This window comes from Podarcis pityusensis (assembly GCF_964106645.2).
Source record: "Podarcis pityusensis genome assembly, chromosome: 1".
NCBI lineage: Eukaryota > Metazoa > Chordata > Lepidosauria > Squamata > Lacertidae > Podarcis > Podarcis pityusensis.
The window spans coordinates 41269169-41295034 of NC_138028.1; the positions used below are offsets into that span (position 1 = coordinate 41269169).

The 25866-nt window shown below is 39.6% G+C and overlaps 1 protein-coding gene across 1 annotated transcript in view; it reads left to right on the forward strand.

Moving 5' to 3' along the window:
- Nucleotides 1-25866, forward strand: part of RYR3 (ryanodine receptor 3) — a 263782-nt gene that overhangs the window by 106489 nt on the left and 131427 nt on the right. The window contains exons 17-32 of the mRNA XM_080996165.1: nt 949-1082; nt 2405-2646; nt 3987-4179; nt 8884-9100; nt 9275-9379; nt 10266-10369; nt 12681-12764; nt 14762-14921; nt 15304-15451; nt 16084-16289; nt 16802-16976; nt 19834-20042; nt 21007-21185; nt 21916-21952; nt 22920-23080; nt 24865-25030. Of these exons, the coding sequence (XP_080852291.1) occupies nt 949-1082; nt 2405-2646; nt 3987-4179; nt 8884-9100; nt 9275-9379; nt 10266-10369; nt 12681-12764; nt 14762-14921; nt 15304-15451; nt 16084-16289; nt 16802-16976; nt 19834-20042; nt 21007-21185; nt 21916-21952; nt 22920-23080; nt 24865-25030 (2520 nt within the window). The remainder of the gene's footprint in view (nt 1-948; nt 1083-2404; nt 2647-3986; nt 4180-8883; nt 9101-9274; nt 9380-10265; nt 10370-12680; nt 12765-14761; nt 14922-15303; nt 15452-16083; nt 16290-16801; nt 16977-19833; nt 20043-21006; nt 21186-21915; nt 21953-22919; nt 23081-24864; nt 25031-25866) is intronic.

A 25866-nucleotide genomic window follows, 5' to 3' on the forward strand; every position in this document is an offset into this window, starting at 1 on the left:
ACATGGGTCTTTATAATATCTCCCGTATATTGTGTTAAAAAAAGAAGCAACCACATAATGAAAGCCTGTACGTTTACAAACAAAGTACAAGTGTGAATTCAAAATATAGATACGTTTCTCTGTTTATGCTAAACCTTAATTCCTTAGATAATGTTCTAGTGCACTACAAGCAAACATTGAGCCAATGCAGACATAATGCTCTCCTGTCTACATTCTGGTTTCAGGGGATGTGTGCTGATTGCCACGGTTACAGTCCCTGAATTATTACAGCCATGGGAGCAAATCCCCTCGCCCATTACAAATGTTAAGCAGTTTGTAGAGACCTTCAGCCAAGGACCTGAAATTCAGTACAAAACCACACTTCAGTTCCTGATTTAAGTGAAAATCCTGTTCACTTTTAGTTACTGCCTTGGCTAATGAACTATTCTACTACGGTAAAGTGGAAGAAATAATTTTCTCTAGGGAAGGGAGATCCAAGAGGAGAGGGCACACATTTATGGATCTGATACCTGATTTATAAATGGGTGTCTCTTCGTCCACTGGCTCGTTTCCACTTCCAGGTCCTGCCCACTTTCCTCATCCTGCACCCACACGCTCCACAGCCCCATTTCCTTCACTCCAACCACCAGGATGAGTTTGGAAGCTTTCACTTCCCCTTTGATTAATCACAGCTTGTCATTTTGTCTAAAACCAGCAAATGAAATGCTCAGCTGGATTTAATCAACACAGAAACCGTTTTTGCTAGTGGAGGGGAAGAGGAGCACAAGAGCCTAAGTCTCACTGTGGCTCCTTTGTGACATGGTAAACCATGGTTTATTTTGATGTTCAAAGTGGTCGATTGTTTCAGATTGTTTCCCTTAGAATTAAAATTATAAGTTATAAGACCTTGAGCCAGTGTTGTGTCATGTACTGAATGTAGCAAGGCTAGCTTCTAATAATGTCTTCCAGGTTCTCGATGTGCTTTGTTCTCTTTGTCTTTGTAATGGAGTAGCGGTGCGCGCTAATCAGAACTTAATCTGTGACAATCTCCTTCCTCGAAGAGATCTGCTCTTGCAAACGCGGCTTGTGAATGATGTGACAAGGTAGGATCGGTGGCATGTGACTGTGTGTTCTTTATTAGATTTTACCTAATGAAAGGTCTCTATAACAGTCCCAGCCTTTTTGTTGTCTTGCCTTTGCACTCTCCTGGTAAGAGGCATCAGCAATGCCTATGTAGGTCAGGGTTCATCTCATCATGCTAACTGCTCCTAATGTGCAGTGTGATCCTGAGCATGTTTTCACAGCTCAAAGGGATTTTCCCCTGTATGAATGACACATAGTCCATTGATGTCACATATGAGACTACCACCTTGCTGAAGCTGTACAAGTCTGTGTCTGGTCAGTGGCTGGATGAGTGCCTGCCTGGGAACCAATATGTATATTGCTTTGGGTTCCATGATGGAAGGTGGGTTATACTGTATGTCTACAGTATATAGTTATTTAGTAATACAGTATACAGTATTTTTGGGACACGGGTGGCGCTGTGGGTTAAACCACAGAGCCTAGGACTTGCCAATCAGAAGGTCGGCGGTTTGAATCCCCGTGACGGGGTGAGCTCCCGTTGCTCGGTCCCTGCTCCTGCCAACCTAGCAGTTCAAAAGCACCTCAAAGTGCAAGTAGATAAATAGGTACGCTCCGGTGGGAAGGTAAACGGCGTTTCCGTGTGCTGCTCTGGTTCACCAGAAGCGGCTTAGTCATGCTGGCCACATGACCCAGAAGCTGTACGCCGGCTCCCTCAGCCAATAAAGCGAGATGAGCTCCGCAATCCCAGAGTCTGTCACAACTGGACCTAATGGTCAGGGGTCCCTTTACCTTTATACAGTATTTAGTAATACACTAAATATTTAAGTGTACCACAGCAGCCTCAGATTTCTTTGTACTCTTATCTCAGTGGATCAGGGTCACTTACGTTGTATCCTGACAATGACACTTTATGGAAGAGGAAGCTAAGAAGTGGTGACTTGACTAAAAGTATCCAGTGAACATGATGGTGGGGCAGGTATTTGATCATGGGCCTGGTGAATACAAAACCAGCATTATATCAGCTGCACCACATTGTCTTCTGCATTTTTCAAACTTTTAGTTGAGTACCCCAAGCACAAAACTGCTTACCCTACGAACAACGATATTATTATTAAAATTATGTGCATTACCGAAAGCTTTTATTTTTTCTATTTTCTGTGTCTGTCTGTTGCCTGTTAGGTAACTCTGAAACAGTTTTTTCTTATATGATTTCTCTACTATTTTTAATTTAATCTGGATAAATATACTATTCATAATTATTAAGGTTTTCCCCAATGTGGGAATCCAAAGATGACATAATACTGTGCATTTTACACACTCTTTGTTCTCTGTTCTCTTTTAGTATGAGGCCAAACATATTTCTTGGAATTGCTGATGGCTCAGCACAATATAAGAAATGGTACTTTGAACTAATAATTGATCAAGTAGATCCATTTTTGACGGCAAAACCTACACATCTACGGGTTGGCTGGGCCTCAGCTTTAGGCTATGCTCCTTATCCTGGAGGTGGGGAAGGATGGGGAGGCAACGGTGTTGGTGATGACCTATACTCATATGGCTTTGATGGACTTCATCTATGGTCTGGTGAGAACTAACTTAAAACTCTGAACAGGAGCAAACAATGTTAATGTTCTCAAAGTAGGGAGAATTTTTTTTAATGAAACATGTTGGCCCTCTTAAAAGCACCTCTTTAGCTCTTCAAATGCCAAGTGCTGAGTAATAGATTAATGGTGACAGTAAGCTAGCAGCAGGCACAAAAGAATTAAAGTGATATCCAATGTCAGTTCATTGATTTAAATTGGTCCACTCAGAATATGACCTGAACATTGGACGTGGAACCTTTAAAATGTGTTAGGCTAGGTTTTTTCCCCTTTTGTTTTGTTTTACTCAAGAGCTGTGTTTACATTCCACATGCAAACCCAATTTATATTCAGGGGAGTTGTATAGGAGAACTCCTTTGTTGTGTTAAATCAAATGGAAAATTGAGCATTTTAAAAGTGCATGCTATTTGAAATTGAATAACAGGAAGGGAGATAATGAGTTTTCTTTGTATAAGACTGTGCTCTCCAAGCCGTAATTCAAAAATACATTTTTGCTTTTACTATAATTAGTAACATTCATGCGAGCAGAATAATATATTTGATATATAGCCTCAATTTAGAATTCAGAAATCCCTGTAGAAGATTATGGGACGTAGACAATACAGAATGAAGTGGCATTATACTGAAGTTTTGAACTTCTTGTATGAATAGAAATATACTATTCATGCCTGATGAGGATGTTCAATGCATATTACTGAAACATTAATACTCTTTTTCTTACAGTTAGTTGAAGTCTTATTTATATGCTATGTTTTGTTACAGAATACCGTAGCTCTTTCCGCAAGAGCACCATGATCTATATTTATTTATTAAATTTCTATACTGTTCTTCATTTCAACATCTCACATTGGTTTTTACAAGAAAAGCTATGCAATAATAAAAATACAGTAACCTCCCGCAAAGCATTTATAAAATAAACAGAATAATTAATGATTACTGTTCTTTGACAAATAATGGAATAAGGCAAGAACAGAAGATAAACAATTACTTGAACTTCATGAAGTGTGTACATGTCAGAATGTGTAGGCCAAAATAGAAGGACATAATTTCCAGCTGTGGATGTTTGCTTTGTTTAAGCATTGTTCTCTAATTTATGAGCTTTGATCATACATCTCATTTGTTTGCCTATTAAATTAGAAGCGTATGGAAGAGAAATGAAGGAGCAAGGTCATTTGGGGAAGTTCTTTTATTTTAAGCAAGGTTATATTTTCAGTTCAGAAGAAAACAATGAGCTTTGAAATGCCACCCCAAAAATCACATAAGTCTTTGCAAATATAGTTTCAAAGTCAAAAACTTGTCTTTCTGTGAATGCCTGCTTATTAGGTCGAGTGCCCAGAGCAGTGGCATCTGTCAATCAGCATTTGTTAGCATCTGAGGACGTGGTCAGCTGCTGCTTGGATTTAGGGGCGCCCAGCATTTCTTTCCGCATTAATGGGCAGCCTGTGCAAGGAATGTTTGAGAACTTCAACACGGATGGACTTTTTTTCCCTGTGGTGAGCTTCTCAGCTGGTGTCAAGTAAGTAGACCCTTCTTTCAGATAAACAGTTTGTGTTTTGCCAAGCTGTTTTATTGAATGCTGCCAAATGTGGTCATGGCATCCTTCTCCCGAGGTCCTTTGAAGCTGTCAGTCCTGAAGAGAAAAACAATTTTATGTTGAAACCCTGACTCATAGATAATGGACAATGAAATATAGAGTCTTTGACACCTCTTGTCTTTGGTTTGAACTCTTCCCAGGTTGGCACTGAGCGAAGCCACTTTTATTTAATGATTTCTTTTCCTTCCATGACCTATGTGGAATGATTTAGGTCTCTGTCATTTATCAATGGATAAGTGTCTACACATAGCACCACACTTGGCATTAACTGAGATCTTTGTTGGCAGCAGCAACAAGAGGTCATACTCTCGTCTCACCTGAAAAATATTTAAGGAACAATGATGAATCAGTATGACGTATATTTCACTACTCAGTTGCATAAAACAATACAGAGGTGTTGACTTGGTACCTTTTCCAAGCTCTAATGCAATTTTTATATAACAATCATTTCAAAAATCCCTCCTTTTTTTTTTACAGCTACTTACTAAACCAGTGATAGTCAAGGTAGTTATGTCCAGCTATTGTTTGTTTGTAACTCCCATCAGCCCTAGTGAGCATAGCCATTGGTCCGAGAGTTGTATTGGATAAGAGTTGTAACCCAACAACATCGGGAGGGCACAATGTTACCTACCCTTGCTCTGAACAGTTTGGGACAATGATATCTGAAGACTGTCTTCTCCCCAATGGACCTGTTCACACACTTCAGTCTTCAGAGAAGACTGTACGTCCCATCTACAGCTGGGTCTGATTGGTGGGTTTGATGGACAGGGCTTTCTTGATAGTGGCACCCAAATTATGGACAATATCGCCATATTTTTGTCGGGTCCCTCCTCTGTATGTCTTCAGGTGCAAATTAAAAATGTTTTTCTTTAGATTGACTTTATTTCAGTGAGTTCATTATTTACTTGCGATGCTTTAATATTGAATTCTCTTCCTGCTCTTGTATATGATATTTTCCTCTGTATCTTTCTTCTGTTGCTGCCGATATTCATAAAAGTTTTCTTGAGGTGGTTTGCCATTTTGGGGCCTCCATTGTGGAGCTGAAAGGCAGGCTAATTAATTAATATGTGACAATTAATTAATAAATAGTCACATACACTAGAATCTGCGTGAAAGGGAAACTAAGAGATGAATCAAAACATTTTGGGGGAAATTAGAAGACAGAAAAGACTTCCTGCATTTGTAGATCATCTCTGAGGTAAACCTAGAAGATACTGAATCCCAGAAGCACAGGAGAGTAAAGAACATTTCAAAGGATTGGGGTAAATCATTTTGTTGACTCTTCATCTACTAAGTAGTTAGGTGGACAGTCTGTGACTCTCAGTGACAAACAAATATATGAATCAGCCCAAGGATTCTTTCATGTGCCAGCAAAGTCTGTATGTAGTGGCTTTGCCACTTCATTTCCACCTTAGAAACCATTAGTCTGAATCAACTCAAGGGGGGAAAATCTCCTGTATAATTCAACAAATCATACGTACTATGGTAACTGTTAAGATCTTCACATATGTGTTACTTCAGCCAAATGACTTTATACAGGAAAATGAAGTAGTAAACTTGCTACTGGTAAACTATATATCTCAAAAATAAATGTATGAAGCTTGAGTAATATGTTCAAGTTCCCATGTGGGTGATTATTTGAAACCCAACCACAGCTAAAATGAGGCAAGCAGTTCCTTGAGGCTCTTTCCCCATACAGTTTAACCATTTCAACCACAGTGGGATAAGGTACCAAAAACGGGATTTGCAGTGACATGGCCTAAAATTGTCAGATTTTCTTGAAGAGCTTGAATGTGTGTATGGATTAAATGAGACCTGAAAACCTAGAATTGCAAACAACTACTTGCCTATGGCAGATAAGATGTGCCTCCATGTGAGGAGGAATTTGCTTTTTTTGTAAAGAACTGGAACTTCCTTTCATTCTTTTCATGCGTGGAAGATTATTTTCACTATGTAAAGGCAGGTGAGTAAAAAAATGGTAGACTTCTTTTCAAGGTGGTCTGAAAAGTGAACATGCAGAGCAATACTAGGCATGCTTACTAAGGAGTTAGACCAACTATGTTAAATGGGGCTTAATTCCTAGTAAGTGTATTTTAAATAAACCACAGATTTGCAAATCTGTTTGAAATAGTTTAGAAAACAGTTTGAAAGTACAAGATTATGCAAATCTTCCTGAAAAGAGGAATATTGAATATTGTGCTGTAAGTAAGGAGTCTTTGAAGATAATTCGGAAGTTGTTACTAGTGCAGAATTTGGATCCCAGAATGCTTACAGGCACAACTGAGAGGGCTTATGTAACACACATTGTGATAGAACTGCACTAATTACCTGTTTTATAGCGTTTTATAAAATTATACATGATATGGAGAAACATTTTTCTTCCTTTCTCATAACACTAAAATTTATGGTCACCTGATGAAACTGAATATTGGAAGATTCAGGACAGATAGAGTACTTATTCACATACTGGATAGTTACAACTATGGACTGGCTTCCACAGGAGACAATTTCATGGATGTGGAGAGGGAAGAAAGTCCTGTCACACAATCTGAAGTCTTTCAACGAGGCTTCCACTGATGGCACTCATTTCTTGAATCCCTACCTCACAAAGCAGAACTTAATTCTGAAAACATAAAACTCCTGTCTCAGTCATAAATGTATTTTGTGATGATGAAGTTGTATATTGAATTGTGTTGAAAACGAGTTCAGTTACATCATAATATAAGTACTGTAAAGGTATGTTCAATTTCCTTAGATACCAGTAAGTCTCACATATAAAACAAAGAAGGTTCTTAATATTTGAAGCACATCTGCCTGAGAATATATAAATTTGAATATAAATGCATTGATTGCAGAGACACAGACCCAAGGCTAAAATGAAATTAGCGCTAGCAGATTCCTCTGCTTCTTGCTAAGAGAGGGTTCATGAAGCTCAAGGGTCCAAATGTGTTGACATGAAAAGTCAACATCTTTGAAATAAATGGCTGGTGCTCTTTGTAATTGAACAGGTGGTGTGTTAAATAGTGGTGCTGCAGGGCTGCCTGTATCTGAAAACTCACAATGTGTCACAGAAAAAAACAATATTAGGCATTTGACATATTCCTGAAACTCATCCTAGGAAAATTATGTAAAATGGCTAGAGATGTCATTGCAGCTGCTCAGGCAGTTGGAGAAAAGGCCTAACAAAATGTGTTGAAATGAATGTTATTATAATTTGTGTCAGTTCAGCAGTGAACTGATATTCTATATTAGTTAAATATTGTGCATAACTATTTGAATAAATGTTGACTCAGTAGTCTTGTACTTCTCAAATGAACTTGTAGTTGATGAGAACATGTTAGTGTCAGAACCTCTGCTCACTTTGCATCTGCTCCTTTATTGCTGATTGAAGGAAAATAGTACAGTACTGTAGAGCCAGAATGGGGAATCTTCTTGTTGTACCATCCCTCCCACTGTCCAGCCACCGCTGTGGCCGGGCTGGTGGAGGCAGTCTCTGGTTTCTGTTGGAGAATCCCAAGACTGGTTCTGGAGAACTTCAATATCCATGTTGATGCTGACTTGTCTGGGCCAGTTCAAGAGCTCATGGCTGCCCTGAAAACCATCCAACACATTCTGTAGATCATACTCTAGATCTGGTTTTCACTTCAGACATCATTACGAAGGAGCCAGTTGTATATTGTCCATTGTCATGGAAGGATTACTCCCTGGTGAGCTTTGGATTGGCTGTGACTGACACCCAGCCACACCAACCCACACGTGTGTGTGTGTGTGTGTGTGTGTGTGTGGGTTGGTTGGTTGGTTAGATTGATCCACCCCCAGAGACTGATGAAATCCGAGGTATTTCTGGATACTCTTCCAAGCAGCATAATGGGTGCTACTGTTGAAGCCCTAGTTTCACTTTGGAATAGTGAAATGCATAGGGCAATTGACTCAGTCATTTCTAAGTGGCCTTTCCAGCCACAGGGAGTCTGGGAAGCTCATTTGTTTACTGAGCAGCTCCAGACAGTGAAGCAGGCTGGCCATCATTTAGAGTGCAGGGGTTATAAGTCCCAGTGCAGGAATAGAAGTATGAATGCATAGCTCAGGCATAAGCAAACTCAGCCCTCCAGATGTTTTGGAACTACATTGGGATATTGAGGGTGGGCAGGAAAGATTATTTGTAAATATGATGCAAGACCTGTGGGGAAATTATTTGTGATAATACCCAGCAAAGTCATAGATCCATTGCACCTAACAGACAGGCTACCCATCTTCATTAATTTCAGTGAGTCTACTCTAAGTATTAATAACACTGAGCATCACGCATGGACTTTTGTCCTCAGTTTACTTGATTGTATTTGAATATCCTGCATTAGACACATATCATCTATCATCTGTAAAAGGTTTTCCAGCTGTTAGAAATCAATGTTAAAAATTAATTTTCCAGTGAATAAAGGGGAAGTTTAAAATAAAGAAGTATGCTTTTCTTTACTGCAATTGCTGCTTAATTAATTTGGGTGCACGCGCGCAGGAATTAATGTTTAACAATAACATTTATATCTTCAAATGAGACCCCTGTTATTTTATTTGCTTTAAAAAAATCCACCCTCTTGAAATATTATGCTTGTTCCATTTGCAATTGTACAGGGTACGTTTCTTGATGGGTGGGCGCCATGGAGAGTTCAAGTTTCTACCTCCTGCTGGCTATGTGCCTTGCTATGAAGCTTTGCTTCCAAAAGAGAAGATGAAACTGGAACCAGTTAAAGAATATAAGAGAGATTTGGGTGGAGTTAGAGATTTGCTTGGTACCACACAATTTCTCTCCCAAACTAATTTCATCCCTTGTCCAATTGACACCAGCCAGGTATGTTTAATTGAAAACATCAGTATGAATTTGTAATGTATCAGAACAGTATTTTGTAGCACACCACTCCTATGATGCATATTCTTTACTTGCTATCTGGTTATTAATAAAACATACAGAGGATATCACTGTTAATTATTTTGTCTCATTTAAAACTCACCTATTTTCTTCTAGATTGCTTTGCCTTTCCATCTTGAGAAGATCAGAGACAAGCTTGCTGAAAATATCCATGAACTCTGGGGAATGAATAAAATAGAACTTGGCTGGACTTATGGCAAGGTACAATTTAAGAGTAATTCTAATGAGAAAGGAGCCTTATGCATGAAGACCCTGGAGAAGCTACAAAGAACCACAATCATAGCAGATGGCAGTGAAAGCTAGTGTCTATTTACAAGGTTGAAATACTGAAAAATCATTGTAGCTAATAAGGCCTGCCTTCTTTCCTTCCAGAATATGACACACCATTGGTTAAAGTGGTGGCTTGTGGAAGATGCTGATGATGTATTCCACCATTTTTAAAATAAAAAACCCCTTAATTTAATAGAAGAAATAGGATGTTTATACATTTACTTGTATATGGAATACTGCAATGTAATTTCCATGTCATGTATACAACCAACATGTTTTTAACCTTACATATTAAAGTTTTTAATCTTGAATATTTAACTTAGTTACAGTGGTGAAAGTTCCTAAATTATTGGTATGGGGACACAGAAATGGCTTGTAAGAGCCATGTGGTCTGAGCTGCAGCAAGCCACTCAAAACCTCTTGACATGTCAAGCTTCTTAAGTAGATGGCGGGGGTGGGGGATAAAGACAAAGGCTTGATTACCTAATCCTCCCAAAATGAAATAACCCTGGCAGGACAGCTTACTCTATGGTCTTCATGCATTAATTAGGCTTAAACGCATTTGTTATATGAGGATGGTTATGGCATGGAAATGGTATAGCAGAAAAGGGGCAAAATGTCTTCCACCTTCTTCCCTGGCTGGCAGGACTTTGAATGCAGTGGAGAATCCACTGCTCTGCAACTAGCTAACTCCTTGTTTGGATTGCTCTGTACCTTACTAGTTAAAGACTCATGTTGGAAGGTTTCCTAAGGTTTATCTGTTGGGCTGCTGTGGTTCTAAGGTTACATACGGTCTCTCTTGTATTTTACATTATAGATACGAGACGATAATAAAAGACAACACCCTTGTCTGGTGGAATTTTCAAAACTACCTGAAACAGAGAAGAACTATAACCTTCAAATGTCAACAGAAACCCTGAAGTGAGTTATGAAATGGAAGAATTAAAAAGCCACTGCAATATATAGTTTAAATCTACAGGAGAACTCTATGTGTTGTCATTGTTTTGGAAAGTGGGTGTCATATATGCAGTTAGGTTCATATATTGCACCTAAGAATGTCTGTGCACTCTACAGGCATATGAGGAACAGAGGGGAAGTAATATTATGCCATTGCATCATTTCATTCTTGCTACAAATCTAGAAACAAGCAGTATGATTTTGGAGCTATGCAGAATTATATTGAATGGAAAATAAAACATTTTGCCTCCTGATCCCCATGTCAAAGTCCTACCTGGGATTCAGTTTCTTTTAAGGAGGGCTTCTAGCATTTTCCTTTCCTCTACTCTGCCTCAGTTCTGAGCTTCAGTGTTTGGTAAAAGGTTGAATTAAAGTGGAGAAAAGCAGCACATAAAATGTGGACACTGAAATAATTCTTGCTGTGCTATAAAACAATTCTGTTTTTTTTTAATTTGCACGTTATTAATTTTTAGTGGAAAGTGAAATTATATAATATAAAATCTAATAGCCTATATATGATGTTGGAAATACACATTATTTATAGTCGCAATGATAGCATAACAAAGGAATAATAAGAATAAGAATAAGAATACCTCGCCCATCTGGGTGGGTTTCCCCAGCTATTCTGGGAGGCTTGCAGCACATATAAAACATCAAACATCAAACATTTCCAGATACATGGCTGCCTTCAGATGTCTTCTAAAACTTTTGAACTTATCTCCCTGACACCTGATGGGAGGGTGTTCCACAGGAGTGGCGCCACTGCTGAGAAGGCCCTCTGCCTGGTTCCCTGTAACTTCGCTTCATGCATTGAGGGAACCACCAGAAGACCCTTGGAGGAGGACCTCAGTGTCCAGGCTGAGCGATGGGGGTGGAGACGGACCTTCAAGTATAGTGAGCTGAGGCCATTTCAGGCTTTAAAGGTCAGCAGCAACACTTTGAATTGTGCTTGGAAACGTACTGGGAGCCAGTAAAGATCTTTTACTGTTGTATGTTCACAGCAGCTGCTCCCAGTCACCAGTCTAGCTTCCACATTCTGTATTAGCTGTAGTTTATGGGTCACCTTCAAAGGTAGCCCTATACAAAGCCCATTGCAGTAGTCCAAGCAGAAGATAACCAGAGCATGCACCACTCTGGCGAGACAGTCTGTGGGCAGGTAGGGTCTCAGTCGGTGCACCAAAGGAGCTGGTAGACAGCTGCCCTGGACACAGGAAAGGAAGAACTTTCACGTTGTTGATTTATGGCCATAGCAATAACCGGCAAATATAATTCAAATGTTTTTGTTTTAAAGTAAGTTACCACTGTCAGAATACATTATACACATTAAAATGGAATGAAATAGAATCCTATGTGTGTGAACTGAACTCAGAAGTAAAAAACTTAAAATTTCTATAATTTTTGAGTTGGGGAATTATATATATGCTTTAAGCTGCCCAGAGTGGCTGGAGAAACGCAGCCAGATGAGCGAGGTATAAATATTAAAACTATTATTATTTTTTAATAACATTTGGTGTAGCCATTCTAAAAGAATATTTTTTTATCAATGTGCTTCTTCTAAATATGACTGTGGATAGGAACTGCTAAATTGCAAATGTGTAGCACAGTTTATAACACATAAAAAGAGTTGGCTATTTTATTCAGAGAAGCATACATTTGGAAGTTTGGGAGTTGGTTTGAAGCAGGGCCATTATCCACACATGTGTTAATCAGCGTGAACAATAGAGACTAAAATCTGGCATAAGCAGATTTGATGGCATAGGGATAGAAAAATACTCAGTATCCTAGAATCAGTAGCCGGAGATGGTTTGGATAGGCAGGCTAAGCCACATGCGACAAGGGAAAGCAAAACCCTTAGGGTCATTTCCCTTGCCTACTTAAGGAAGAGCTGACTTCCCATGCATATATATCAACCAGACCCTTAGTATGAACAAATCCCATCATCAAAAAGAATTTTTTAATAAGACACATCCCCATGTTGCTGTCTATCCTATCCCAGCTTGCTGTAGTCTTGTGAGGCCAGGGATAAAAGGATAAAAATCATACAGTACAAAATGAAAGTAAAACCCAAGAACAAGTCAAAATGCAACCAGCAAAACAAACTGACAAGCAAAACCAACACCAGTTAAAAACAAACAAACAGCAGTTTTGTAAGCAGAGGGTTGGGAATTGTGGGACTGTATTCTTCTCTCCTCCCCTAGCCCCAGTTTCTTTTGCTGTTTTAACCACCCTGATGGATATTGTGTTGTATTTTTACAACTCACTTTTATTTTTATAGAACGCTTTTGGCCCTTGGGTGTCATGTTGTTCACATTAATCCAGGAGCAGAGGAAGATCTTCAGAAAATCAAACTTCCAAAAAAGTAAGTGTGTTTATAACTGTAATGACTGCATATTGATTTCATGTGTTGTTTATGTGGCGATTATTTGTAAATTGCTGGTTGGAAATGCTTCATACTTTTCTTTTAGCAATATAGACCAAAGGGTTCTGTCTTGGGCCCGGTCTTATTCAACATCTTTATCAACGACTTGGATGATGGACTCAAGGGCATCCTGATCAAATTTGCAGATGACACCAAACTGGGAGGGGTGGCTAACACCCCAGAGGACAGGATCACTCTTCAAAACGACCTTGAGAGATTAGAGAACTGGGCCAAAACAAACAAGATGAATTTTAACAGGGAGAAATGTAAAGTATTGCACTTGGGCAAAAAAAATGAGAGGCACAAATACAAGATGGGTGACACCTGGCTTGAGAGCAGTACATGTGAAAAGGATCTAGGAGTCTTGGTTGACCACAAACTTGACATGAGCCAACAGTGTGACACGGCAGCTAAAAAAGCCAATGCAATTCTGGGCTGCATCAATAGGAGTATAGCATCTAGATCAAGGGAAGTAATAGTGCCACTGTATTCTGCTCTGGTCAGACCTCACCTGGAGTACTGTGTCCAGTTCTGGGCACCACAGTTCAAGAAGGACACTGACAAACTGGAACGTGTCCAGAGGAGGGCAACCAAAATGGTCAAAGGCCTGGAAACGATGCCTTATGAGGAACGGCTAAGGGAGCTGGGCATGTTTAGCCTGGAGAAGAGGAGGTTAAGGGGTGATATGATAGCCATGTTCAAATATATAAAAGGATGTCACATAGAGGAGGGAGAAAGGTTGTTTTCTGCTGCTCCAGAGAAGCGGACACGGAGCAATGGATCCAAACTACAAGAAAGAAGATTCCACCTAAACATTAGGAAGAACTTCCTGACAGTAAGAGCTGTTCGACAGTGGAATTTGCTGCCAAGGAGTGTGGTGGAGTCTCCTTCTTTGGAGGTCTTTAAGCAGAGGCTTGACAACCATATGTCAGGAGTGCTCTGATGGTGTTTCCTGCTTGGCAGGTGGTTGGACTCGATGGCCCTTGCGGTCTCTTCCAACTCTATGATTCTATGATTCTATGATTCATAAATTTTGAACTTATTAAAGAGCTGCTTATCCTTTATAGAAGGTTGGGAAACTGACCGAAAATACCACCTTGTTTCAGAACCCAAGTATTAAGACCTCAGCTGTAACACCTCTGTGTTAATTTTAAAGAACTAAAGAAGAATAAGCTGTACATTTACCATCTTGTTTAGAAGCCTGTTACATCTTCTGAATACACACAGAGTTTACTGTTTCTTGAAAGAATTCTACCTCCCAACACATCTTTTGATTTACCAATTTTGTTACCAAAGAAAAATCATGTTTAACTTCCCTGTCTCCAAGTGCCAGAGCTCAGCTACATTAGTAAAAAAAAACAAAAAAAATGTGTTTTGAATGCGTTATAAACATGCAACACCAGATGGCGATGGAGAGTAAAGAAAAATTCTATGTGATTTTCCACAGCATTTTTTCTCTTTTGTTATAATGATTTAATTTCTGACTCATTTATAGCATTTCCCCCCTGTGTGTAGATCTACTCAGAGTTTCTTTAAAAAGCAAAAAATAACCTGTAGGAAAGTGGGGCATTCCTCAGAGGTGCTTTTCACCCAAGCTTGTTAGTCTGTTTGCCTGCTGGCAACATAGACTTTATTTATTGCCCATAACCAGTGCACATCATCAGAGTGCTTGAGAATATCTGGAATGGTGCAATGGGCAGCTGTATATCATGGATTGTTTCTGCCCTGTTTTCACATAGATACAGGGCATTCCAAATAGTTCATACTGTATATTTAATTGTATACAGTAATAGGAAGAATATTTCACTCTAATGTCTCTAACACCTCCTCTCATAGCACATTGCTTGTTACATTTGGTTGAAACATATAGCTGAGTGGCTAAAACACACTGATTCTAGCTCCAAAAGTAACCCTCTATCATTTCTGCTGGTTTATAGTTACATGATGTCAAATGGCTATAAGCCAGCACCTCTAGATCTTTCTGAAGTGAAATTGCTGCCTTCGCAAGAAGTGTTGGTTGACAAACTTGCAGAGAATGCACATAACGTCTGGGCAAAAGACAGAATAAAACAAGGTTGGACATACGGCATTCAGCAGGTAAATATAATTTACATAATATTTGGGTGGCATTAGGATGAGGGTTATGCTTACTTTAAAGTGGCACTGCTGGGTTATACACTTAATTCTTGAGAAATCTTCAATGACTACTGTGTTTGTCTGAAAGCCTGTGATATAACTGAGCTGTGATAGTATGATCATTCAGCAAATCTATTGCAAAAAAGATTTTTATGACTGGAATTGGACTTGCATTGGCAGTGTAAATTCAGTGTAAATTCAGACAAATCTGTAGTGTGGTGCTTCCATGTTTTGCTTGCCTTTTATTGATTGTGTTTATATCTAGATTTAATTTAATTTAATTTAATTTTGCAGAAAGAATCTATAACCTGAATCCTACATTTCTTATCTGTACCTTTTTTAGGATCTCAAAAACAAACGAAATCCCCGACTGGTGCCTTATACCTTATTAGATGAGCGTACTAAAAAATCAAACAGAGATAGCCTTCGTGAAGCTGTCCGCACCTTTGCTGGTTATGGATATAACATTGAACCACCAGATCAAGAAATAGGCAAGTCTTGCTGTGTTATTATGAACAGTCGCTATAGTATTTCTAATGTGCTTTGCCATCTATCTCACCAATTTCATCTTCCCAACAGTATTCTCATTTTTCAGCTACATGTGGATTGAACTAGATGTTGCAAGCACTGGTTCACACAATCTCTCATTCTTCTGCCCTGTTTAGCACTCAAAAGCAGAAAAATGTAGAAGATTCGCTAACCAATTATGTCAACAGGAATGTTGTTTAAACCCAACAATCTACCTATTAAAAAATGCATGTTTAAATCTGCATGTCAATCACTCAGAGACTTAAGGGGCATGCTTGAGTGACTGATGCACACTCAAACGTGCCAATTTTCACTGCTCCTACCCAGTTCTTCCCCATGACAAAAACACCCTTACCTTGAGAGAGGGAAAGGAGGAACCTCTCCTGTGTAGATGAAAAGCTTTTTGGGCTTGGAGCAGCAGGGAGTTGGGGCAGGAGGACAGGAAGCACCCAGGAAGAGAGAGCAAGACCCAGTTCAAGGAGGAATTGCTCTTAAGGTTGCTTTAGCACCTCTGTAACTGAAGCTACAAAAATACTGGAATATTGTTTCAACTAACTTAGAGTTGTTGTTTTTTGCTTTCTTCTATCTTTCACAGCTGACCAAACAGTAGAAAAAGTGAGCATTGACAAGATACGTTTCTTCAGAGTAGAGCAGTCTTACGCAGTTAAGACTGGAAAGTGGTATTTTGAATTTGAAGCTGTAACAGGAGGAGATATGCGTGTTGGGTGGGCGAGGCCAGGCTGTCGGCCTGACGTAGAACTGGGTGCTGATGACCAAGCATTTGTCTTTGAAGGCAGCAAGGTTGGTACATTTGATAATAAAATTAAGTAAGTAGGTCTGTAGCTACTTCAAAAATATGGTTCACACACACTTCAAAAATATGGTTCACACACACACACACACACACACACACACACAGTCTTCTGTCCAAGTTTATTATTTAACAAAATTTATATATCGCTTGATTGTTTTGGGTTGTTTTTTTTAAAAAATCTCTTAAGCTGTTTGCCACAAGCATCACCAAAAGTGTGGCCAATATCCAGGCAGCATTTTCTGGAGCTGATTGCTTACCTGTTTATCCTCTGTTTAAGAAATTAATTTTGATTATGAACTCACATTTGCACACAAGAATACCACATCACTTGGTATTTAGGTGTGATTTCTGGGGACATTTTGAATTTACTGCTCAGTGCTAAATTAATAGTCAATTCTGGCCCCGTCTTGACAAAAATAGCTTCTTTGTTTGTCTTCTTTTATCCCTCTCTGCAGTGAATATGTTCCGACACACACATTTGAATCTGCTTGTTTTTCAGGGTCAACGTTGGCACCAGGGGAGTGGATTCTTTGGACGAAATTGGCAACCAGGAGACGTAGTGGGTTGTATGATAAATCTAGATGACAAATCAATGATATTTACTCTGAATGGAGAGTTGCTTATAACCAATAAAGGTTCAGAACTTGCTTTTGCTGACTTTGAAATAGATAATGGTAAGCGAATTCTTTGTTGGGACAGTGCTACTAATTGAAGGGAAGTAATGAGAAAACTGAATCTTGCGGTAGACTTTAAATTCTTAGTGTAGAAAAACGATGATTAATTTTGGGTGTGTTCTACAACTTCAGATTTCAGTTGTTTAGCTAATAGACATTGGCTGTTCATCAGCTTTCCCAGCCTTTAGTGAAGTAGCTTAATTTAAGAAACGTAACTATCATTTCTATTCAAGCAAGTGTGTTAGCTTGTTGCACCTTAAAGAAAAACAAATTTATTAGGCAAAAGCTTTTGTGGGCTACAGTCCACTTCATCAGATGAAGTGTAATTCTAAATTGGAAAGCATATATATATATATATATATATATATTCATGTGGTGTTTTGTGGTGCATGTGTACATGCATGTGTAGGGGAGAAAGGTCAAAAAGAAATTCAATGCAAAAGTAAAACACTGTGACAGTGACCAAAAGGGAAAATAATCACCATGATTAATGAACATGGCACTGTTAGTGGTAATGCAAACATGTGCCTGGGCTGGGGAAAGAAGTGAGGTGAACAGGGCTTCCATTCCTATGATGGTAGGGAGGGGAAAGTATGGCATGGATGAAGGTATACAGATGAGGCAATAAGGACTGATTACATCAAGGCCCTTGCTCCCTCTCTTTCATCAGGATCAGGTCAGAATTTGAGAATATCAGTCAGTAAACTAAACTGACTAAACAGTTTAGACTACGCGGGTGGCGCTGTGGTCCAAACCACTGAGCCTAGGGCTTGCAGATTGGAAGGTTGGCGGTTGGAATCCCCGTGACGGGGTGAGCTCCCGTTGCTCGGTCCCAGCTCCTGCCAACCTAGCAGTTTGAAAGCACACCAAAAAGTGCAAGTAGATAAATAGGTATCGCTCCAGCGGGAAGGTAAACGGCGTTTCCGTGCGCTGCTCTGGTTTCGGTTTTCCATTGCGCCAGAAGCGGCTTGGTCATGCTGCCCACATGACCCGGAAAAACTGTCTGCAGAGTGGACAAATGCTGGCTCCCTCGGCCTGTAAAGCGAGATGAGCGCCACAACCCCAGAGTCGTCTGCGACTGGACTTAACTGTCAGGGGTCCTTTACCTTTACCTTTAAACTTCTTAGTGTGGTGGTGGTGCTGATAAACACCAAACCTGCCCAGAATAAAACATCTATCACCTATGATTTGATCATAGATGAAGAACCTGACCTGGTGTGCATAGCTGAGACCATGGTAAGCAAATTAACACTTTTAGTTTTAAGTTAATTACTAAACAGAACGAAGCCTGATCCAAGGTTCTTTCTTATTAGAACCCCAAATCCATTGGAATTGAACCTGGGCAGCATTCTGCAGCTTGCTATTGGGGGGGCATTTAATAATAGTCTGTCCTTGAAATTAATCATTTGTAATGTTTGAATCTTTTTTTAATTTGAAAGTTTATGTCCCTCCCTTATATATACAGTGGTACCTCGCAAGACGAATGCCTCGCAAGACAAAAAACTCGCTAGACGAAAGGGTTTTTTGTTTTTTGAGCTGCTTCGCAAGACGATTTTCCCTACGTCTTGCAAGTTTGTTTCCTTTTTCTTAACACCGTTAATACAGTTGCAACTTGACTTCGAGGAGCAACTCATAGAACGTGGTGTGGTAGCCTTTTTTGAGGTTTTTAAAGACTTTGGTGATTTTTGAAGCTTTTCCAAAACTTTCCCGACACCGTGCTTTGCAAGACGAAAAAAATCGCAAGACGACAAAACTCGCGGAACGAATTAATTTCGTCTTGCGAGGCACCACTGTATATCCTGATGATAACCAGTAGGGTTTCTCTATTCTTAAATGGGCTTTTATTAAACAAAAAACGGCAGTGTTGCACGGCAGCGATCCATACGGATAATTTTGTAATCTATTAGAGACCATTAGGATTCACAGTTACAAGTTATTGATGGCAAATGCCAAGATCATGCCACTAGCGTATGTTACCACGTGTAGCTAGCGCTATTTGTCATTCTTTCTTACTAACATTTTTTCATTAATGACTGCCGGGGATGCCGTATCAGTTGTGCTGTCAGCTTTTTATGAAGAAAGGAACATGTGTAATGCCTGGCAAAGCCAAATACTTCCTAATAAGAGTATTAGGAATAGGCTTGGCTCTTTCTGTTGGAAGTAGATTTGTTTAATCACTGGCATTTAACTGCTGCCTTCCTTTCGTTCCTTCCTCCAGAACAGTCTGCTTTCAGAGTAGTCATTAAGTTGTTTTGTTTGGTTTCTTTTTCTTTTCTTTTAAGCAGAAAAGGCACTATTTGTTCATTCTCTGTTCCCACTATTTGGATGAAATTTCCACTAAGCGCCTTTTAGTTTCTTGTTGTTTTGTACTGCCAACTGCTGCAGCCCTAACAAGATCTGGTCCCCTTAACATATCCCTGTGCTTCTCATGGAAGCCTTCATGCAGAGTAATGTTATTAGCCTCATAAAAGGTTTATAAGAAAGCTTTCCTGTGGTTCAGGATAAGTTGTTTATCCTTTCAGCTCTTTATACAATAAATGTCAATCTGACATTTGGTAACTGATTATTAGAGAAGTCAATCAGGTGACTAATTGTTTCAGAAGGTCTTCTGTGCCCTACTTATGTGATGTTTTATTATTCTTTTATTTCTGGGGGATGTGTGTGTGTGTGTTTGTGGCTGCCCTGAATTCTTCGCCACTATTTCTAATGAACTGGGTACAAATTTAATCAGGAATAAATAAATTCATCCCTTTAACCAAAAGGGATTGCGCTGAGAGTATGGTTAGAATAATCAACTCTGGGGTTTTCTATGTATATATTTCTCTGACTCCATATTCATGTTTCATGTTTGATTCAGGCTTTGTCCCCATTTGCTCATTGGGTCTGTCTCAGATTGGACGGATGAATTTTGGGAGAGATGCCAGCACCTTTAAGTATTATACAATGTGTGGTCTACAAGAAGGCTTTGAACCTTTTGCTGTCAACATGAACAGAGATGTTGCTATGTGGTTCAGCAAACGTTTACCAACATTTGTCAATGTACCAAAAGACCACCCTCATATTGAGGTAATGCTGCCTAGTCAGAAGAGACATGGCATGTTCCCTTATACTTTTGGTCACTAAGAATTACATTGCAGAAGTAATAATAATAATTTTATTATTTATATCCCGCCCATCTGGCTGGATTTCCCCAGCCATTCTGACATCTTACAGAATATATTAAAAACATAGTAAAATGTCAAACATTAAAAACTTCCAGATACAGGGCTGCTTTCAGATGTCTTCTAAAAGTTGTGTAATTCTTTATCTCCTTAACATCTGATGCGAGGGCATTCCACAGGGCAGGTGCCACTGCCGAGAAGGCCCTCTGCCTGGTTCCCTGTAACTTCACTTTTCACAGTGAGGGAAGCTATTTCTACATCGCCTTATTGTGAATATATATCATTGACAGTTCCCATAGGCTTTCACGTTAATCCCTTCACTTTCACTTCCTTTTATCTGCATTACTTCTCCTTTTAGATAAACTAAAATGGTTGTATTTCAATAATTTATTCCCAGACACAATTACAACGTGCTATTAAGATGTATTTAACACTAACTGTGTGCAAGATAGAAGTGATATTGTTGTTACTCTGTTTCACTATCCCATTCAATTAGTCTTTTTTTTAAGCAGATGGTTTGATGAGACACCAGTGATTACTTAACATTCTGTATACAGATATATTTCAAAGGTCCCTTTTTATCATCAAATTTGAACATGTTTAAACAGACAATACATGTGTATTCAGAAGTCCCATTGAGTTTGGGTAAGTGTGTATAAGACTGCAGCCTTGTTGTGTTAATGGTTGAGAACTTTGGTTTGCACAAAACTTTTTTTGAGGTAGGACATGTGAAGGAGTATTCTGTGCATCTTAAAAAGCTACTCTGTCATTCTCTCTCTCTCTCTCTCTCTCTCTCTCTCTGTGTGTGTGTGTGTGTAACTGCTTCTTTTTTGACTCAAAAGAAAATTGTTAATGGCCTTTGACTGCAGGTAACAAGAATTGATGGGAACATTGATAGTCCTCCTCGCTTAAAAGTTACCCATAAGACATTTGGAACACAGAATAGTAATGCAGACATGATATATTGCCGCTTGAGCATGCCAGTTGAATTCCACTCATCTTTTAACTACAGTACTGGTTTGGAACTGATTGATAGTTTCCAAAAAAGGTTAGATATAAGTTTGATTTTCCTCTAGGCTTAACTTTCTTTTAAAACTGCTTTCTTTTCTTTTTTTAGTGCATGGATTTAAAAATGATTTCTACTTACTCTGTACAATTTTGTGGCTTTGGATTTTATAGTACCCTAATCCTTAGTCTATAAACAAGAAATTTATCTATCCTGTAGTTAAATGGCTTTGATTATTCAGGGGTATTGAGCATGACAGACTTCATCTGAAATGCAATCTACTGGGATGTATTCTGATTCAAAATATTGTAGTCACACTGCCTTTTTAAATTTATATGCTGCTGCAAGTGCTTCTCTTTAGCATATCCCTATTTTTATTTGAAGCAGTTGAGGCGCAGAAGGACTTTCTGATCCTATGTCCTCTTTTAACTGACAGATAGAATTCATGCATAATTTTCCCTTCATGGTTCTATCTAGCACAGATTTCATACTATGAAAAAAGTGCCAAAGTTCATATTTTCCAGATAGCAACCAATCCATCAAAGCTTCCCTTCATCATTTTTTCAGTGTTATTCTCTCATAGAATCACAGAATTGTAGAGTTGGAAGGTACAACGAATGTCATCTAGTCCAACCTCGTGCAATGCAGGAATCTTTTGCCCAAAATAGGCAAAAACCACGACCCTGAGATTTAGTCCCATACTCTACTGACTGAGCTATCTCAGTTCCTGTTTTATGTATTTAAGTGACTGGTAATTATACTTTATTTTCAGAAAACAGAACCAGGAGATACCTGTTCATGCCACAACGGTAAGTATATAACCATGGTTGTTGTTGTTTCTGTTTTTAGAAATGGGCTAGTTCCCCAGGTTCAGATGAATTGGTTCAGATTAAGTCACACTGTTTCTCCTAAAATTGGGAAAGAATTTCAGTCAGTGTGAGCCAATCCAGGTTGATGGTCATTGGGATATCATGGAGTCTGATCCCTCTGCCATTCCCAAACCTCTGCTCACCCAGTAAGCCCCCATTGATCCTCCAAGTCCCAGTCCTTCCCAACATGTACTGGCTGCTTCTGAGGACTGAATCGCTGCTGGATTTTCTGGATCTTTGGGTTGAAGGGTGGAATACAATTTCAATTCGAATTCAATAGGTAAAAGTAAAGGACCCCTGGATGGTTAAGTCCAGTCAAAGGCAACTATGGGGTTGTCGCACTCATCTCGCTTTCAGGCCGAGGGAGCTGGTGTTTGTCCACAGACAGCTTTCTGGGTCATGTGGCCAGCATGACTAAACCAACTGCTTCTGGTGCAACGGGACACCGTGAGAGAAATCAGAGTTCACAGAAATGCCATCTACCTTCCCGCCGCAGCAGTACCTATTTATCTACTTGCACTGGTGTGCTTTCAAACTGGTAGGTTGGCAGCAGCCAGGACAGAGCAACGGGAGCTCACCCCACCACAGGGATTCGAACCTCTGACCTTGCAATCGGCAAGCCCAAGGGGCTCAGTGGTTTAGACCACAGCACCACCTGCGTCAGTAAATAGTAGTTAGGCCCAGAGAAGCTCAGTAAAAATTGAACCATGTGTCAGTGTGGAATGCTTTGAACATTTATGCAGGAAAAATAAAGCACAACCGGTTTTGTTCAAACCATGCATACTGATTCTATTAATTATTTCTGTTTAGTACACGCGATGCAGTTTTCTGTTAGAAGGTTTTTGTGCTTGTTTCTATTTAAATATATATTTATTTAAATATTTTCGCTTGCTATTGTTTTTTTCAGTACTACTACTCAGTGCGGATCTTTGCGGGCCAAGACCCATCTGTTGTCTGGATTGGCTGGGTAACACCTGATTACCACTTTTACAGTGAACATTTTGACTTAAATAAGAACTGCACAGTAACAGTTACTTTGGGAGATGAAAGAGGAAGAGTTCATGAAAGGTGTGACTCTTAGAAATTACCTGTTGATTAACCTATGTCTCAACTAATTTTATCAATAGTTGGAAAGGACTTTTAATTTTTATAACCCCAAAATGAAATTGGTTTGATTTTATTCATAACATTTGAACCTGAGAATGCTTTGTGCAAGTACTTAAAGCCATCATTTACTAATATGAGATACAGTTAACAGTAACATTTATAGGACTCTGTGTTACTTCCCCAGCTACAATTCCTTGAAATTATGTGTCCTCTGGCTTTAACTGTGATGATAATTTTGATGCAGACTTCACAAGTAAAAAAGTAGAGTTCAAATGTTAGACTTATATTTAAAAAAATATGTTGTTAACTTTTCAATAAGTAATATCCAAACAGCTGAGTGACAGGTGGGGAAAAGATTTTTTTTCCAGGTTTCATTGTACTTCTAATTAGAAAAGTAAGATTTAAATGAACCTTTCAGGTGACCCTTGCAAGTGACTACTGACTTAAAGTTAGTTTTAAATGCAAAGCTTGCACTTAACATGCGTCCTTATGTTTGGCTATAAGCCACCATTTATCCAAGGGCTCCGCCACACTGCAATTTCTTGCATTTGTCCCATGATTTCTATGTGCAGGTCTGAGAGGGTTTTCTTTTGCCCCACTGCTTTCCCCGGGAAACCTGATGTTTACTCAGTAAAAGACTTTGGGCTTCAACCTTTCAGTGGCGCTCTGTACAGTGCTTCTCACATTCTGTTGTTTGTCATGGTTGCAGCACTTCCTGTGGCTTCCTCTTGGCTCAGTGCCCAGGGCAGGCAAACTGGACATGCTTCTCTAAATCCACCTCTGGTTTACTGCTGAGTTGGAGCAAATGTCAGCCCACAGAAAACCTAACTGACGTTTATTCTGATTCAGCTGTAAACTGCAGGTTTTCCCAGGGAAAGTGGTGAGACAGGGGACGGGGGAGAGAAAACCCCACTTGGACTCACGCCTAGAAATCGAAAAACAAGCAAAAGTGTGAATGAGACCAAAGATACAGGGTGTCCCTTATGGGTCTGATAGAGCTGGGTTAGACCACTTATAGAAATGGAGTTCAGTGATATCAATATGCTGTCCCTGTTCTTCCCATCTGACCTGGGTTTTGCTGCCTCTCTGCTTGCTTAGGCTCAAGCTACAGGTTACAAGGTGAAAATTGTGTTTTCTCTTTGCATATCCACTTTCCCTTCCCTCCCCCTCCCCCCGTTGCTTTCTCCCATGAAGGGGCTCCAGTTTTACAGCTTTGGGGATGGTGTTCCTGTATTTCTGTTGCACCAACAGTGATGTTATCTCAGATTGGTGGATTTGATTACCGCAGGTATCTTACACCAGCACTTCAGTGTTAACAATGGCTCACAATTATTACCGCCACACTTCAAAATGCTGGTTTTAAACTCTAAAGCCCTAAATGGCTTGGATTAGGAGTACTTTATGTCTTACTGTGATCATGTAGGTTTACCATAAACACCTTTCTTATTATGCCGTGTACTTTGGCAAATGTGGCTTTCTGCACCTATAGAACTCACTTCAGCTGGAGACTCTTCAAATACTTAACCGGGCTGGGCTGGGCTGGCTGGAATTTGGTGACCACAAGGAAATGGATTTTTAATCCATTTTTCATTTAGTTAGTTCCTTTGTTGCATATTTTTCTGTTATAGTGCAACCCATAGGATGGAGCAAGCTAAAGCTTCAAATTAAAAAAAACATCAACAAAATCTGCATCTTTACTCTGCTTAACCACTACTTGTCCTGATGGATTGTTTTGTTTTTTTCAGTGTAAAACGTAGCAATTGCTACCTGGTCTGGGGAGGAGAAACACCTGTTAATTCACAAAGATCTGGTCGTGGTAACGTTGATTTAGAAATTGGATGCCTTGTTGAGTTGGCTACTGGAATGTTGTCATTCACAGCCAATGGAAAAGAACTGGGAACTTTCTACCAGGTATCAATATATTTTACCAAAATCATTGTCATCATCATCCTCTTTATTTCAAAGTGACTGTAAAAAATGAAACATGTTTTATTGAAATACTGCTGATAATGTGTGACGGCTGTTTGGTGTTTGTGTTACTGTATGAGTACGTAGGTTCTGAAAATATACTATGGGCCCTGAACCAAATATTCTTATACTGTACACAATTTTGTGCAAGCATAGGTAGGCTACTAGACCTGGTGGCTATGTTGTAACTCCATTTTCAGAGGCAGTGATGCTTCTGAATACCAGATACTGGAAAACCACAGGAGGGGAGAACACAGTTGCACTCAGATCCTGCTTTTGGGCTTCCAATAAGCATTTGGTAGACCACTGCTAGAACAGGATGCTAGACTAGCTAGGCCACTGGCCTGATCCATCAGGACTATTACTATGTTCTTACTTGGCAAAGACCTAGTGGTGGTTTATGAAGGGGCCGGAGGCAGTGGTGTCTTCCCAGTGGTAGTACTCTGTTTATTAGGATGGGGATCAGGGAGGTAGTAATAAGGTTGAGAGAGCTCCGGGTTGATAATGATGTTCCAGAAGCAATCCCAATCTTGCTGCAGCTATGTCATCCCACTAGGGATGCGGGTGGCGCTGCGGTCTAAACCACTGAGCCCCTTGGGCTTGCTGATGAGAAGGTCAGCGGTTCGAATCCCTGCAACAGGGTGAGCTTCCATTGCTCTGTCCCAGCTCCTGCCAACCTAGCAGTTCAAAAGTATGCCAGTGCAAGTAGATAAATAGGTACCGCTGCGGTGGGAAGGTAAACAGCATTTCCGTGTGCTCTGGTTTCCATCACAGTATCC